The 18,158-nt window shown below is 40.0% G+C and overlaps 1 protein-coding gene and 1 long non-coding RNA gene across 7 annotated transcripts in view; one reads left to right on the forward strand and one right to left on the reverse strand.

Annotated features, from left to right (window-relative positions):
* Positions 1-17,856, reverse strand: part of PLGRKT (plasminogen receptor with a C-terminal lysine) — a 43,579-nt gene extending 25,723 nt beyond the window's left edge. Inside the window, exons 1-3 of one of the 6 annotated variants that reach the window (XM_047829417.1) lie at positions 17,724-17,779; positions 16,389-16,488; positions 14,438-14,524 (exon numbers count right to left, since the gene is read on the reverse strand). In XM_047829417.1, the coding sequence (XP_047685373.1) occupies positions 14,438-14,518 (81 nt within the window). In that variant the 5' untranslated portion in view covers positions 14,519-14,524; positions 16,389-16,488; positions 17,724-17,779. Of the gene's footprint in view, positions 1-14,437; positions 14,525-16,388; positions 16,489-16,758; positions 16,995-17,178; positions 17,198-17,482; positions 17,502-17,723 lie in introns of those variants that run through there. The other 5 variants (XM_047829420.1, XM_047829419.1, XM_047829416.1 and 2 more) reach the window with 5 other exon arrangements.
* Positions 1-18,158, forward strand: part of LOC125150078 (uncharacterized) — a 78,146-nt gene that overhangs the window by 48,832 nt on the left and 11,156 nt on the right. The window lies entirely within an intron of this gene.

Genomic DNA, 18,158 nt, shown 5'->3' on the forward strand with positions numbered 1-18,158 from the left:
TTGAAAGGGCTAATGATCTAGAATTTTTGATGTAGTGGCTGAGGTTTATTAAATTCTTGGGAAGTAAGAACTTGCAATCCACATTTACTTGCTGATCAGTTGGGAAGGGAAGGTGGAGAGAAAGTAGAGGAGGCAAAATATATTTATGAGGTTTTAAACATAGTCATTGAGGGGAAAAAATGAATGGTTCAGATGTAAGAAAATGAAGGAAGAGGGGAAAATAATTGGAAATAATTAACTGAATGAACCTTCCCAATATGAGGACTCTTTCATAAGGAGTTTTTTTAAAGTAACTTTCCATTTACAAAAAAGAACCACACATTAGATGCTGCAAACAAAATTCACTATCACTTCCCTCTAACACTGACTTAAACATGCCTGTTTTTTTAATCAACTCCCTTTTTGCCTGAGAAAGAGCCTAAGGTTGAACTCTTTGCAAACCACATTCTGATGTGTTACTGGTTCCGAGAGCAGAGATCAGGGGCAGAGGACAGACTTTTATTAAGGCTTGGGTGAAATTAATTATGTAAGCTGTAAAAACATGTGTCTGAAGAAGTGAATCTTACCTTGACTAGGTGATCATTACTCTGAGGCATGATATGAATTTGTTCCCAATAATTGGCAAGAGAGCTTCACAGTCAGTTACTTAATCCAGAAGTCATTGAAAGCTTGGTCAGCAGTTCTGACCGTGTCTCTGTAGATGCATCCACAGTTCAACCATGTCTCTGTAGGTACCTCAACAGTTCTAACCGTGTCCCTGTAGATACCTCCACAGTTCTGACCATGTCTCTATAGGTACCTCCACAGAAACATGGAGCAGTTTCATTAGGAAATAAGGGAAGTGATCATCAGGGAGTAAGAAAGTATGAATCAGGGAGCAGAGCATAACGTAGGCAGCAATCGTCAGGGAATAAGAAAGTATGGATAAGAGAGCAGAGCATAACATAGGCAGTGATCATCAGGGAGTAAGAAAGTATGGATCAGATGGGAATGCAAGCTGGTGCAGCCACTCTGGAAAACAGTATGGAGGTTCCTCAAAAACTAAAAATAGAACTACCCTACAACCCAGCAATTGCACTACTAGGCAGTTATCCACAGGATACAGGTGTGCTGTTTCAAAGGGACACATGCACCCCCATGTTTATAGCAGCACTATCAACAATAGCCAAAGTATGGAAAGAGCCCAAATGTCCATCGATGGATGAGTGGATAAAGAAAATGTGGTATATGTACAATGGAGTATTACTCAGCAATCAAAAAGAATGAAATCGGGGTGCCTGGGTGGTTCAGTCGGTTAAGCGGCCGACTTTGGCTCAGATCATGATTTCGTGGTCCGTGAGTTTGAGCCCCACGTCGGGCTCTGTACTGACAGCTCAGAGCCTGGAGCCTGTTTCAGATTCTGTGTCTCCCTCTCTCTGACCCTCCCCTGTTCATGCTCTGTCTCTCTGTGTCTCAAAAATAAATAAACATTAAAAAAAATTAAAAAAAAAAGAATGAAATCTTGCCATTTGCAACTACATGGATGGAACTGGAGGGTATTATGCTAAGTGAAATTAGTCAGTCAGAGAAAGACAAAAATCATATTGCTTCACTCATATGAGGACTTTAAGAGACAAAAAGATGAACATAAGGGAAGGGAAACAAAAATAATATAAAAACAGGGAGGCGTACAAAACAGAAGACACTCATAAATATGGAGAACAAACTGAGAGTTACTAGAGGGGGTGGGAGGGGGGATGGGCTAAATGGGTAAGGGGCATTAAGGAATCTACTCCTGAAATCATTGTTTCACTATATGCTAACTAATTTGGATGTAAATTTTAAAAAATAAAAAATAAAAGAAAAGAAAGTATGGATCAGGGAGCAGAGCATAATGTAGGCAGCGATCGACAGGGAATAAGAGGAGGAGAGCATAATAAGAGGAGGAGAGGCAGCGATTGAAAGGGAGTAAGAAGTATGCATCAGGGAGCAGAGCATAATGTAGGAGAAGTTGAGAGGAAAACATTATATTCAAGAACATCTTTAGAACAGTGCACATTTCTCTGTGTAATAATCTCTGTTCACTACCTCACACTGCATTTTCCTTTGTCCTTCTGCAGTATAATTTGGAAGCCCATCTCTTGGAATAGGCACTAAGGACCAAATGGAGATGTGGTTTCTTATTCCTAATTTGCATGGTTCTCATTTTCCCAAAAAATCCTCATGTACACATCGACTCCCCCCAAAAGTGGTTTTTTTACTTGGTCATGTATTATTAAGAAATGCACTAGGGCTGTATTCTTTAACATAATACCTTCAATCATACTTTGTAATTCTAAATGAATCTGTCTCTGGGTGGTTTATGAATACTAACAGCAACACCAAAAAATGTATTTAAATAGAACATTTTCACATATGAAAGGCTATTTTTATTTTTACATTTAAAGGCTCTTAACATCTAGAAGGCATTTAAAAATATTAAATGAAGAACTTTTTTTTAAAGTATATTTATTTTTGAAGGGGAGAGAGACAGAGCATGAGTGGGGGAAGCGCAGAAAGAGAGGGAGACACAGAATCTGAAGCAGGCTCCAGGCTCTGAGCTGTCAGCACAGAGCCAGACACGAGGCTCTAACTCACAAACTGTGAGATCGTGACCTGAGCTGAAGTCAGATGCTTAACCGACTCAGCCACCCAGGCGCCCCTTAAATGAAGAACTTTTTAGGAAGGACTGAAACCTAGCAGAAAAATGCTTTTGCACTCTAGGTAATCCCTGCTGGAAGGCTGTGTAGAAATAGGTAGTATTTTGTTGTATTTATATCATAATAGGTCTCATTGTAAGAGATAGAAGCCAGTTTGGATAAATTTAAAGCTACAACAAATTTGTCACAGCAGTAAGAAACTAATACAGTGCCCATACATCATTTGAATAAATAATATTGCCCACACAATGGAGTACTATGCAACTATTAAAGAAAATGAGAAAAACCTCTGAACAGCTTTGGAGTGACATACTGTTAAATGTATAGGCAAGGTATAAAAGGGTATCATTGGTACACTACCCTTTATGTAAGAAAGAAGGAGACAAAAGAAAATACGCACGTATCAGTTTATTGTGCAAAAGAAGTGCAATAAGGATAATTGAAGACTAGAGAAATTAGGCACCTATAGGTTGAATGTGGGAAGGGGCTATATAAAAGAGAGGGGTGGGAATAGGTTAGCTGGAATGAGGAGGGAGATACCCTTCTTGGAGCGTGTCTTGCTGTATAGCTTTGATTAGTAGAACACAGTTATGTTTTATATATCCCCCTACCCTACAACTAATTAAAACTGACCAGACATAGGGAGAATATAAAGTATAAATATTGCAAATGAATAACCTAACCATTCTGAAGGAGCCCAGGAAGAACTAACCCAATTCACAGGAAAACAGTATTTTGAATGCATATTTATTGTAAAGGGGAAAAGAACAAAAAATGTACTTTAGTTAGTGAATCTGTTTCTCACCGGGGTATATATTGGCAATTTTAGAATTATTTTATTTGTCTACTAGGAGTGAAGTGAATATATTATGGAAAATAACAGCCAGGTTTCTCACTGTCTGATAAAGAACATATGAGGATAAGGAAAGACTAGAATGAGGTGTCATAATGGATTGATCAGAGATATCAGCATGAACTCCTGGTTTAGTGTATGTGCATGGGTTAGTACATGTACATGTCTTTGCTGAATAGGCCCAGGAACAATGACCATAGCAACAAACACATCTAGAGTCCAGGTCTTGATTTCTAAGTACTATTCTCCAATAAGAGGAACCAGGACTCCTTGAATAAGTGGTTAATTCCAGACCTGGGACAGGGACAATATATATGGACTATCTTTTGATCACAGAAAATAAAAAAATATTCAAAAAACGTTGGGGTATGTCAAAAGGACCTAGGAGCCAACTTGAAGGAGTTTCCAATAGCCAAGACAATAATTTAAACCATAAAGTAAATAATGGTGGTACTAGATTATAACCCATAGGATAAAATGTCCATGAGACCATATTGCTATAAATAATTTAGGTGAAGAAGGAACAGCTTTTCCAGTGAACAAATACAGATGGAATGAAGAAGATACAAAAATCACCACTAGGCAGATACTACAGTAATAATTGTTGCATGTAAGATCCCACCAATGGGTGTGGAAATCAATGGACACAAGTGTGAGTAATAGCAAGATATTAACTGAGTCTCAAAGTATCTCCCCAAAAGTATTTATCAATTAGAAAACCAAAAATAGTAAGTTTACAGTGGAGAGACCTGCTAGGCACCACCTTAACCAAGTGACCAAGGTTAACATTACCAGTAATAAGACATACTGACATCAGGTATCCTCTGATATGGTGCAATGAAAAAGACACAACAGCATTCTGTGGTTTAAGAATAATAGCAAAAAGTGCACAACCTGAATCTAATTGTCAGAAAACACTAAAAGAACCCAAAGTAAAATAAATTCTTCTAAATAATTGACCAAGACTTATCCAAAATACTTATCATGAAAGCGAAGGAAGGAATGAGGAACTGTCGCAGATTGGAAGAGACTAAGGAGACACAACAGTTAAATGCAGTGTGAGATCTTAGATTGGATCCTGGAACAGAAAGGGGACATTAGAAGAAAAATTGGTGAAATATCAAAAAGATCAGTTGTTTGGTTCATTTTATTATGCTTATGTTAATTTCCTGGTTTTGATCATTGTACTTTGATATTATAAATTGTTACTATTAGAGGAAGCTAATAAATGAAGGGTATCCATAAACTCTCTCTGTATTAGTTTTGTAATTTTTCTGTAAATCTAAATTTTTATTATTTTTATTTTTTTAATCTTGTTCTTTTTTAATTTTTTTTTTTAATTTTTAAGAAGTATTTATTTATTTTTGAGACAGAGAGAGAGACAGTGCGAGTGGGGGAGGTGCAGAGAGAGAGGGAGACACAGAATGCAAAGCAGGCTCCAGGTTCTGAGCTGTCAGCACAGAGCCTGACTTGGGGCTCAAACCCATCGACTGGACCATGAAATCATGACCTGAGCTGAAGTCAGTCGCCCAACTGCCCCAATGTTTCTTTATTTTTAAGAGAGTGAGAGAGAGAGACAGAGCATGCGCGGAGAATGGGCAGAGAGAGGGAGGCAGAATCTGAAGCAGGCTTCAGGCTCTGAGCTATCAACACAGAGCCCAATGCAGGGCTTGAACCCATGAACTGTGAGGTCATGACCTGAGCCAAAGTCGGACACTTAACTGACTGAGCCACCTAGGTGCCCCTTATTTATTTATTTTTTAAAGTTTATTCATATTTTTTTGAGAGAGAGACAGAGAGACAGAGAGAGAGAGAGAGAGAGACAACAAGTGGGGGAGAAACAGAGAGAGTGGGAGAGGGAGAAAGAATCCCAAGCAGGCTCTGCACTGTTAGCACAGAGCCCGATTCAGGACTTGAACTCACTAAGCATGAGATCATGACCTAAACTGAAATCAGATGCTTAACCAACTGAGCCACCCAGGCACCCCTAAAATTATTTTAAACTAAAACATTTATTAAAATGTGGTTTCACTATTATTTTGTACTTAATAAGATTATTGAAGAATAATGACAGTTTCAATTGTTACCCTTATGTTAACTATTAGAGATATTTATAGGGGATATTTTTTTTTGTCTCCTAAAAATTCTCCTCCTTCTGCTGCCCCACATTCTTAATTATCTTAAGGAAGAAAATGAAGTAGAAACAAGACACATATGAGAAGTGTAAAGATTTTAACAGCAAGCCTGCATTAAATTATTTTTAGAGTAAGGTAGGGTGAGAGGGAGAAAGAATACATGTTATGAAGATTTATAGAGAAAACAAAATTATTAAAGCTATAGTACCATTTTTTAATTAACAGTTTTGTGTCCCAGACTCTGTATATATTGGCCATTCAGAACATGCTTTACTGAGTTAATAAATAAGTAAAGTGACCACCCTTGTTCAAGCAATTAAAAACTAAAAATGAATTAAAATTCACTCTGATCAGATTTATGAAACAGAATTATAGTTGAGGGAAGCAAAGAAAAAGAAAAGCCTTCTGGCAGTCTATAACTGGATTCATTGATCTCATTTAAGTTTGTGAACAAACCTAAAACCATTGTGTCCCCTTTAGAGAACTGATTGAAGGGCCCTGGACCCAATGTCAGCAGGGAAAGGCTAGGTAGCACAAGACCAGCTTGGTGGCTTGACCCTTGTCATTTAGTTGTTTCCCTTTGTAGAGATAAGTACCTGTGGCATCAATGACCTCATTATTTCACTTTCATTTCCTACCCTTCCTGAATATGGACAGAATATAGGAAATCATAACTATTTTCATTAACTTCTCTAAGTGATTCCATTAAGTGATTAATATTTTGCCCCACATTTAAAGAGATTTGCTGAAGATTTTTAGCAACCTCTTTAAAAGTCAACTAATGTATTGTATTCTATGTATTTACCGAATCCTTCATAATGTAGTTAAATTAACTTATTCCTATCCATTTCAACTTTAGTAGAAAAGAAACTGGAAGGTTGTCACTGTCTTGAACTTCAGGTACTTGAAGACCACTAATAGGCCAAGATGCTCTTTTCAGAGAGCCTGAACCCTGATGAACAGATTCGTCATCTGAGTCAGTTACAGATTTAGTATGTAACTCCTAATCTTAACTGTGCAGTGCCTGACTTCTTTATGTTCATAAAGAATGAGCCTCCTGCTAACTGGATATCTACATGCAAAAGAGTAAAGTTGAACCCTTACTTCACACCATATAAAAAACTAACCCCAAATGGGTCAAAAACCTAAATATAAAGCTAAAACTATAAAACTCTTAGAAGAAAACACAGAAGCAAATCTTTATGATTTTGGATTTGACAATGGTTTCTCAGATATGACACCTAAAGTACAAGCAACAAAAGAAAAAATAAATTGGATTTCACAAAAATTAAAAACTTGTATTCATGAAAGAACACTGTCAAGAGAGTAAGAAGACAACCCAAAGAATGGGAGAAAATATTCGCAAATCTTGTTTGATGATGATCTAGTGTCCATCATGTATAAGCAACTCCTGCAGAGTCAAAAACAAAAACAACCCAATTTAAAAATGAGCAAAGTTTATAGCAGCACTCTCAACAATAGCCAAATTGTGGAAAGAGCCTAAATGTCCATCAACTGATGAATGGATAAAGAAATTGTGGTTTATATACACAATGGAATACTACGTGGCAATGAGAAAGAATGAAATATGGCCTTTTGTAGCAACGTGGATGGAAATGGAGAGTGTGATGCTAAGTGAAATAAGCCATACAGAGAAAGACAGATACCATATGGTTTCACTCTTATGTGGATCTTGAGAAACTTAACAGAAACCCATGGGGGAGGGGAAGGAAAAAAAAAAAAAGAGGTAGAGTGGGAGAGAGCCAAAGCATAAGAGACTCTTAAAAACTGAGAACATGGGGCGCCTGGGTGGCGCAGTCGGTTAAGCGTCCGACTTCAGCCAGGTCCCGATCTCGGGGTCTGTGAGTTCGAGCCCCGCGTCAGGCTCTGGGCTGATGGCTCAGAGCCTGGAGCCTATTTCCGATTCTGTGTCTCCCTCTCTCTCTGCCCCTCCCCCGTTCATGCTCTGTCTCTCTCTGTCCCAAAAATAAATAAACGTTGAAAAAAAAAATTAAAAAAAAATAATAATAATAAAAAATAAATAAAAACTGAGAACAAACTGAGGGTTGATGGGGGGTGGGAGAGAGGGGAGGGTGGGTGATGGGTATTGAGGAGGGCACCTTTTGGGATGAGCACTGGGTGCTATATGGAAACCAATTTGACAATAAATTTCATATATTGAAAAAATAAATAAATAAAATAAATAAAAAAATAAAAATGAGCAAAGGACCAGAATAGACATTTCTCCAAAGAAGATATATAAATGGCCAAAAAGTCTGTGAAAAAATGTTATTAGTTATTAGGAAATTTCAAGTCAAAACCACAATGAGAAACAACTTCAAACCCATTAGAATGGGTAGAATTAAAAGAAAAGAAAAGAAAAAGGAAGATAACAAGTTTTGTCAAGGAAGTGGGTAAATAGTAACCGAAATACCTTTTGGTAAGAATGTAAAATGGTACACCCACCAAGGGAAACATTTTTGTGGTTCCTCAAGAAGTTAAATATAAAAGTAGGTGATCTAGAAATTCCACTCCTAGGTATATACTCAAGAGCTGAAAAGCAAATGTTCAAACAGAAACCTGTATAAGAATTTTCATAGCAGCATTAATCACAACAGCCAAAAAGTGGAAATATTAATGTCTGTAAACTGATGAGCAGATAAACAAAATGTGGTGTATCTACACAGTGGAATGTTGTTTAGCCATAAGTAGGAATAAAGCTCTGACTCATGCTACAACATAGAGGGACCTTGGAAAGATTATGTTAAGTGAAATAAGCCAGACAAAAAAATAATATTGCATGATTCCATTTATATGAAATGTCCAGAACAGACAAATCCATACAAAAGCAGATTAGTGGTTGCCAGGGATTGGGGTGATGGGGAGTGACTGCTTAATGGGCATGGGGTTTCCTTTTGATGAAGATGTTATGGAATTCAGTAGCAGAGATGGTTACACAACATTGTAAATGTCACTGAATTGTACACTTTAAAATGATGAATTTTAGGGGCGCCTGGGTGGCTCAGTCAGTTAAGCATCGGACTTTGGCTCAGGTTATGACCTCATGGATCGTGGGTTCGAGCCCCACGTCGGGCTCTGTGCTGACAGCTCAGAGCCTGGAGCCTGCTTTGGGTTCTGTCTCCCTCTCTCTCTGTCCTTCCCCCACTTGTTCTCTCTCTGTCTCTGTCTCTGTCTCTCAAAAATAAAATAAAAAAACTTAAAAATTTTATAAGATGATGGATTTTATATTATTTGTGTTTTACCACAATAAAAATAAACCTCAAGAATAATCATGAGTGAGGGACAAAGGTAACGGGGATAGGGACTGGCCACAATGAGTTTCAGAGGGGTAAGTTGAAGAGAGTTCTAAATCTAAGTTGGTGAGCTTGTGTTGACATGGTGATCTTTTAGTCAGGGTACTATCTGGCCACTTCTGGTTCTGGAACCATCTCCCACTTGCTCGTCCTTCCACATACAGAGTTGGCTGCTTTCCTCCTCCTTCACTCCCTACTTTACATTTTGGGCTCCTTGTTGCCACAAGACTCTCTACCAAGCAGACACTGTACTCTCTTGTTTTCCTCAGAACATTAAGCCCTTCTTATTTCAAGAAGCTTTCACCTCAAAAAAAAACAAAACAAAAGCAAAAAACAGATGAGAGGGCATAAGAATGGCAGGTTGTTGGGAGTTATAGGGGTTTAAGCAATTTCAGAAAGTTCTCATAATAGTTATTGCTGTTCTAATTTTTATATATTTGAAAAAGCATGTATTGAGTATACATTATGTTTTATGTTGCAGAAACAATCCTATCAGAGTCCATGCTGCTATATAGACAAATTACTACAAACTTAGTGGCTTAAAATAACACAAATTACTATCTTATACTTCTGGACATCAGAAGTCTGACACAGGTGCGAATGGGCTAAAATCAAGGTGTCTGCAAGAATCTCCTTTTCGAGAGTCTAGGGGAGAATCTGTTTCCTAGCATTTTCCAGTTTCTCCAGGCCACCTGCATTCCTTGTGGGGGATCCCTTCCTCCATGTTGCAGTCCAGCAACATCACATCTCTCTCTCTCTCTCTTTTTAATTTTAACTCCATTGTAGTTAATGTACAGTGTTATGTTAGTTTAAGGTGTCATTATAGTGATTCAACAGTTCTGTGCATTCCTCACTGCTCATGTAAGTGTGCTCTTAATGCCCTTCACCTATTTCACTCCTCCCTATCCTGCCTCCCCTCTGGTAGCCCTCAGTTTGTTGTCTACAGTTAAGAGTCTATTTTTTTGTCTATTTTTTTCTTTGCTCACTTGTTTTGTTTCTTAAATTCCACATTGGTACTTCTCTCTCTCTCTCTCTCTCTTTTGTCCTCACCTCTCCACTTTTAAGAATTTGTGTGTTTAGGGGTACCTGGGTGGCCCTGGGTGGTCGGTTGAGCATCTGACTTCGGCTCAGGTCATGATCTCACGGATCGTGCGTTCGAGCCCTGCGTCAGGCTCTGAGCTGTCTGCACAGAGCCCAGAGCCTTCTTCAGATTCTGTATCTCCCTGTCTCTCTCCCCTTCCCCTGCTCATTCTCTGTCTCTCTCTGTCTCTGTCTCTCTCTCTCTCTCTCAAAAATGACCATTAAAAAACTAAAAAAAAAAAAAAAAAAAAAGAATTTGTGTGTTTAGATTGGGTCCACATGGATCACCAAGGATAATTTTCCCATCTCAAGGTCTGTTCCCTTAATCACATCTGCAAGGTCCATTTTGCCACAAGATAATACATTCACAGTTCTAGAGATTACTGTGTGGACATCTTTAGGGAACCAATGTTCTGCTTACCACATACATACATACACACAAACATCTGGTTATTTGCAGCATGACTCACCCTTGATGATAAATTCCTTGAATTTAGATGATAAGTTCCTTGAATATAGAGCACATACCTTAGGCATTTCTGAGTCCTGCTTAGCATACAGCACATTATTTTATATATATTAAATATGTATTTTTTGGTTTATAACTATACCTCATTTCTTTAACACCAAACTAACAATAGACATACAATCACGTATTTTTTAAATCTTGAGTTTGTTGTCTATACACAGTAAACGGTGAATAAACTACCTGACTTATCTTTACATGGATCATAACTGCTTTGCTTACAGAGTTCTAGAGCACAGCAAAGACTTATGGAATCTTCCCTCATTCTTTCTGCTTTCCATTTTCAGTTTCCATTCTGTTATATAATATCAAAATGCTTTTCTGGCCACTCAAGAGATACGAAATTAGTTTAGGTATGCCATCTAATGGCATTTTAAGAAAGTATTCATTTTTCTTTGATACTTCGTTTACTTGAGTATAGCCACCATCATGAGTAAGAGATGCTAAACAAAGCAATGGGAAACTGAAGTTTGCTGATGATATGAAAACATCATTCTAACTAGTAGTATAAATCCCCTCTAGCTCAACTTGAACCAAAGTTGTAATGAAGAGAAACCTTTCTGATTTGAAGTCTTTTACAAATTCTTATTAATCAGACTCCAGTGACTGATTTAATTTCCTGATTAGCTTACTTAAATTGAAAACTATTTGGTTCCATCTCCAATATGCATTGTGTTAAATCCCTGCCAACCATTGATTATAATTATGTAGCATCATGGAAAACGAAGGGCAAAGACCTCAAACTAGACTGTGCATTACAGTCTCCTGGAGAGCCTAAAACAGTGACAGCATGCCCGGCCAGGAAGAGATCTGATTGGTCTGGGGTGGGACCTAAATATCCCAAAGCCCTGAGTGAGTAGAATGTACAGCCAGTTAAGAACCTGGGCACTGGTATGAGATGTAGCTGAATCTCTAATTCTTGTTCTTTTCCCTGAATGAAAAAAAAAAAACCCAATAATACGGAATGATTGAGTTATTATTTATCTCCTTTTTTACCAAAAAAAAAAAAAAAAGTAGAAGTAAGAAAAAAAACTGGGGAAAGTATTCTAGTCATTAGGCTTTTCTTTAATAAGAGTTTTGCTTTATTTCTTCTCTTTACCCCTTTTATTGAGATGCCATCAAACAGGAAAAGCACCAAAAGACATGCCGTCATGGGCTAAAGGCATTAGTACATATGATGTTTCAACTGGGATTTTTAAAGATATTTTAAAGAACTTACAAAGACAAGAAATCTTCTACCCTAGTGGCCCATTCCTTACATTTTCTGAGTCCTGCCCAGTCACAGGGGCTCTGGGATATGAGGTCAATTCCAGACCGGCTTTAACTGTTTGGGCTCACTCAACATATAGGATGGAACCTGTAGGTAGCTTCAGGTGTATTGTGATAACAAAATTCTTCAATTTAGTAATGGGTTCATCGGTACTCATTTTATTATGCTTCATAACTTATAAATATATTCTCTAGAATGTATCAAATGTTTTGTGATACTTTTTTTTTCAATAAAAGAATAGCTCTAAACCCTAAGAAAGATGTTAGAAGTTTAATTCCTTTAAACAGGAAATATTTGAGGACCCACCTAATCTTCCAAAATTTCTACAGATTATGTTTCTCTCTAGCCTGTCCCAGTTAAGATCAGAACTCAAGTAGCTTTAAGGTGGAAAGCTGCTTTAATAGTGTTGATCTACATTCTTTTTATCATCCTTCCTTGAAATTAGAAGATAAATAATAAAGTATATCCTGATCAACAAAGAAAAACTAATCATCCTAACCAAACACATGTTGGGAGAATCAAACTTAGTGGGCCATTCCTGTACTTTTTGCTGGGTAGGCCAAGGATATAGGGTCTGACTGTTCCTTACATGGGCCATTACTCAGGGTTGTGTTTGCAGTGAGAAACCTTGAGAAATGAAGTAACAAGTCTTACCTAAGAGCAGCCTGGCTAACCCGTCACGGTAAAAGTAGTAGATTCCATAGCTCACTGTTCCTCGGCTGTGTCCCGAACCCATTGTACCCACCTCAGCATCCAATTAAGCCAACCTGCATGCCCTCTTGAGACTTGAGGGGCACAGGGAAAACTCATGCCAACCTCAAGCTCATGCTGCTTACTGTGCTATGAGTAGTGAAGTCCTCTGTCTCTGATGGAAGTGTCTCCTGTATTCTGCCAGCGTCCAATAAATAGTAACAGGCTAATTCGTTATCTTGCAAATAGGATAAAATCCCACACCCTTCACATATCCTGACTTCAAGGGAATGGATGTAAAAATCTATAGTTTCCAAAGATCTTGGACAAAAGACTCTCTGGGCATATGACATTCTTGGCTGGTTCATATGCCTAATGTTTAATCTCCCCTAGGCCACTTTTCTGTGTTACAAAAATTCAGTTTCCATTCTTTAAATCGTCCCATTCCCCCAAAAGAAATCGTTGTCCTGCACAGGACACTCTTAATAGCAATCATGGCAGCAACCATGAATACTTATAAAGTGAAAGACACTGTTTTGAGGACTTGAGGCATTGTCCCATATACTCTCTTTACACGACCATCATTATCCTCAAAGCAACCTTGTGAAGGGGATACTGTTACCTCCAGTTTATAAACCAGGAGGCTGAGGCACAAGTCATACAGTTAGGGGTAGAGATGGGATTCAAACCTAGCTGGTCTGTCTTTAGTCCTCACTTTTAATCACTCACCATACTGCCTCACAGTAGGACCTTCTATCCCCAGGGCCATAATGAACCCCAGAAGCCAAGAGATCTTTGTTTGAAACCTTAGGAAAATAATTTCAGTCAAACCTTTACAACGTTTCATAATACTTCCTGACAATTAGGCAGTTAGACAATATCAGGCAATTAGACAATCTTCTACTTTGCTACTTCTACTTTGCTATCAGCCTATGTCTAAATCCAGTGTCAAGTTTTCACAGTGTGTATTAATTTCCTATTGTTGCTATAACAAATTATACTTGAAGCTTAAAACAGCATAAATTTATTATCTTATAGTTCTGGAGTCAGAAATCCCAAGCGGGCTGTGGGACTGTGTTCCTTCTGGGCTCTAGGAAAGAATCCACATCCTTGCCTTCTCCAGCTTCTAGAGGCTACCTGAATTCCTTCTTTGGCCCTTCACTCTATCTTCAAAGCCAGCAGTGTAGCATCTTCAAATCTTTTTTTTTCTCTCTGACTTTGACCCTCTGTTCTCTCTCTACCCCTTATTTTTTTTAACATTTATTTATTTTTGAGACAGAGAGAGACAGAGCATGAATGGGGGAGGGTCAGAGAGAGAGGGAGACACAGAATCCGAAACAGGCTCCAGGCTCTGAGCGGTCAGCACAGAGCCCAACGCGGGGCTCGAACTCACGGACCGTGAGATCATGACCTGAGCTGAAGTCGGACGCTTAACTGACTGAGCCACCCAGGCGCCCCATCTCTACCCCTTATAAGGACCATTGTGATTACATTGGGCCCATCCAGATAATCCAGGATAACCCAGGAGCTTCCTTAGCTCAAACTCCTTAACTTAATCACATTTCAAAGTCTCTTTTGCCATGTAAGGCAACATATCCACAGGAGGTTAGGATGCACATATTTGGTGAGGAGAGGGGCATCATTCTACCTCCCCTATACTCTAAGCAGTTACATCTTCCTTTGGTATGGAAATTTTTATACTAGGATCTAGACTGGAGATTTAAACACGCCCATTTACCAGATAATTAGTAATCCATTTCATCTTGGCTCCGAGGATAGAGGCCCATGAGCATTTTACTTTTTGGGGCCAAAGAGAACAATACTGCTGGAGTATGTCATAGAAACTTTAACCACTGTAACAACATAAAAACTTAATTGTTTGAAAATGTACCTGGAGTCGAGCATTCATAAGCATAAACTCCTGTTGGTTTTTCATGTTTTCATTCATAGATTTTGAGAATATAAACCCCATCTTCACCTAAAATGTAAAAAAGCAATGAGGCTTAAAATGATATATTCTACATGTATCCTCATATAGGATGCTTTGGACTGTCCATATAACAAATACCAGATACCAGATACCATATAAAAATGTAAAAAAAAAAAAAAATCAAATTCTGAGCTAGGAACACAGTGTGGATTACAGTCCTTTCTTCTAAGTAGCTGTCTGATCTTGGGCAAACTTAACCAGCATGGCCAACATTTGCTAGCCTACGACCAGCTGACTGAACGAAGATGATTTCAGAATCTCCTCCTTCTCTATAGGTATACAGCTCCATGTTTCCTGATTTTGCTTCCCACTGTAAATCTTGAAGAACTGAATACTTAAAAACAAACAAACTAAAAGATCACTCTCTCTTCTGTGAGGGACAGTTGTATAGACCTTCTGTACAACTGGATGACAGAAACTTTGCTTCTGAGAAGGGATGATTCAGAAGATGCATTGAGGACACCTTGAAGACAGATTTCTCTGTGCTCCTTGCATTTGTGTTCAGGAAGTTTTAGGTGTTTCCAGGTCACTATGTCAACACTCTTCCTGTGATCCCTGGCCCTCTCCTATATACCCCTATTGTGTCACCCACTGGTGATATCCCTTGGCCATCCTCTTCTGGCTTCACCTTTCTTCTCTTCAGCTTCTACTGAAGGTCTCAAGAGGGGAAGAACACAATGACACTTAAATGTCCTGGGAAAAGCAATTTTTAAATGAATACATGGTATTGCCTATCTTATTTATCATGCTTAGGAAGTTCTTAAGTGCTCTATCACTTCTAGGGAGCCAAAATTTCAATTTTTTGTTCTTAATCCAATTGGGTAGGTACAGAAGGCCTTCGGTTTATTATTAATTTTACTTTCAGAAGATTGAAAAAACTTAGGGGAGCTACCACCGATCTCCCCTCAATAATAGTGCTGATTCTCTTTGGTGGGCTACCAAGCAGGTTGTGAACCTCATGTCGGACCGACCAGCCTCAGTGCTTTCCAACGGACCCACACTCTTCTGTAGGAAACCCAGCAGAGCTTATGCTTTTCACAGCCTTATCATGAAATAGTGGGTTCTGGCTAGCTGGGGAGAAGATTCTGGGGGAGGGAGGGAATTTTGTGCCAGGTGGTAGAATAGTTATCCTTGCTAACTAGGTTCCAGGCGAGTGGGCACTCCAAGCCAGACTTCAGTGACTTCCCTGTATTCTTGCCAAAGATGCATTCTTGATTTACAGGGACCTCAGAGCCAGAGTCAGCCTCAGTGCTGGGCATAGGAGGCTGAACAACTCACTGGAGAGAAGAGGCAGGTCATGAGGTTTCTCTTCCCTTCTGCCACAGCCCCACTCCGTCCCCTGTCCAGAGAGTCAGAGGCCACCCGCTGAGGGTAGGGAGATGTAACAGAAGTTCTTTCCTTTTTCTGAACTTTGGCACCCCGAGTCAGTTGTCTGCAACAGCAGGCCAGAACTTGCTTGAAGGAAGTAGCAATATATTATCCATCTTGGAAGTCCCCATGATGTCTTTTTCCCATAAATGTTTTCATAGAACATGAGTGATACAAGAGAAATCAAGCTTAGGTCACTTGCCATTCTTTTTTTTTTTTTTTTTTTTTTTTTTTTTTTTTTTTTTTCCTGCACATAGGAGTAGATGATTGAATTTTTACATATGTTACAAACATTTATGAAGAAAACAGCTGTCATCTAATCCCATTCCTACACACACACTCTCACCCTGTAAATTATAGAAATGTGTCTCTTGCAGTGCCCCTGTTGAGAAGGGGGTGGCATCTCTCCTGAAGTGGAGAGACAGTGCTCACATCAGCCATCTAGGGAGGAGAAACTATCTGGAAGGTTAGGGTATAGACTTACCTGTTCCTGGGCCTCAGTTTCTTGGTCTTGCTCCCAAGGGTTAAATGTAGAATCCAATCAGGATGAAGAAGTTCCCTGTGGTCCCCAAGGGAACCCACACCTGAAAATAAGTGTACCACACCTTGTGAACTATGTCCCAGAGTTCAGTATCTTCAACCTTCCTCTCCGTCCCCACCCTAACAAAGGCATTGTCCAAAATCTAAGCGGTTCCTTAAGGTGTCCAGAATACTTTCAGCTTTCTCCCATTCACAAAATATTTATCAGAAAATAAGCAAGAGTGATCTTGCAATGGGGATAACTTTGAATTCACCAAATTGAATAAGGTGTCTTTCAAAAATTACAACTTTATCACTGGTGACAAATGTCTTACCACTTACAGCTTAGATACCAGTGTGTCTCAAGGGGCTGAGAATGCTGATTCGGGTCCCTTCTGCCTTCATTTTTCCTTTGATTACTCCTGAGACCTTAGAAAGGGCTCTTCAATGCCTCAGGCCCTCAGCTATGCCATCGTTTAAGATGGGAAGAGGTATATCTGAGGAGAATAGGTAGGGGCTGCAAGTTCCGGGCAGCCCTACTCCTGTCACCCCTGGGAACTATGATTTGATTTTACTTAAGAAAAGAAAGAAAGAAAGAAAGAAAGAAAGAAAGAAAGAAAAGAGAGGAGAAAGAAAGAAAGAAAGAGAAAGAAAGAGAAAGAAAGAAAGAGAAAGAAAGAAAAAGGAAGGAAGGAAAGAAAGAAAAGAAAGAGAAAGAGAAAGAAAAAGAGAAAGATTCATGACCCATGCGTGACCTGTTATCCAAATGTCTGTGCTGATTCATTTCCTGATCAAATGGTACATTACCTACATTTAAGACTAGTGGCACATTACAATAATTTCCTGTACGTTTTTGCATCCCTCTCAAATTAGGTCACTCCCCCCCCCCCCCCCCCCCCCCCCGCGAATTCCAGCTCAGAACCCACAGCTTCCGGGAGGTTTTCCCTATGGTAACTCCACCCGCCCTCCCTGGACCCAAATGCCGAAACTTGGGTATTTCCTGCAGTGGTATGCGGATTTCCGAGGATAATGCTCTGCCTCCTTTCCCAGCTCGATTACATCGATTCTGGAGAAGCCAGGGTTCCTTGCGAGGAGAGCCCGCTCTTTCGAAACGAGGTTGGGGATAGCGGTCAGCACCCGGGAGGACGAGAGGAGAGCCAACGAGGGGTGCTCCCGAGGAGCGGGCGCCCCGCGCTGCCCGGCAAGCCCGGGACCCCGGAGCTCGTCGCCGGCAGAGGCGGCCGCGCGGACTCCCCCCTCCCCATCGGCCTTCGGCCAGTCCCGCGGGCCCGGCGCTCACTCACTGGGCAGCAGGCGGCGGCCGAGGTGCGGACAGTAATCGCAGCGGAGGCCTCCAGGCCCGGAATCCCCTCCACCGAGACTTGACCGGGACTCGGCGGGCGGAGCCTCGGGATTGGACGGCCTTGACAGTGATTCCAAGTCCTAGCCAATCAGCGCAGCTCTTGGCTTCCTGAAAGACGCCCCTCTCCTGCCCGAGGCCTAGTGTACTGTGTCCCGCCAGGTGCCCGGGAGAGAATGGCGAGATCAAAGAGGCAAATTCAAACCAACAGCGGCTCAGCTGTCAGGTTTTGAGGGGACGAAGAGGCCTCAGTGAGGTTTGTAAGTGACCCATGTATGAGAGAAATTCCTGCTCCCGCGCCCAGCTGAGCTTCTAAAGAGTTTAAGGAGCCATCTCATTGTTAACTCTCCAGAAGTGGTGTCAACCACACTGTTG

The sequence above is a fragment of the Prionailurus viverrinus genome, chromosome D4, assembly GCF_022837055.1.
Source record: "Prionailurus viverrinus isolate Anna chromosome D4, UM_Priviv_1.0, whole genome shotgun sequence".
NCBI classification, from domain to species: domain Eukaryota; kingdom Metazoa; phylum Chordata; class Mammalia; order Carnivora; family Felidae; genus Prionailurus; species Prionailurus viverrinus.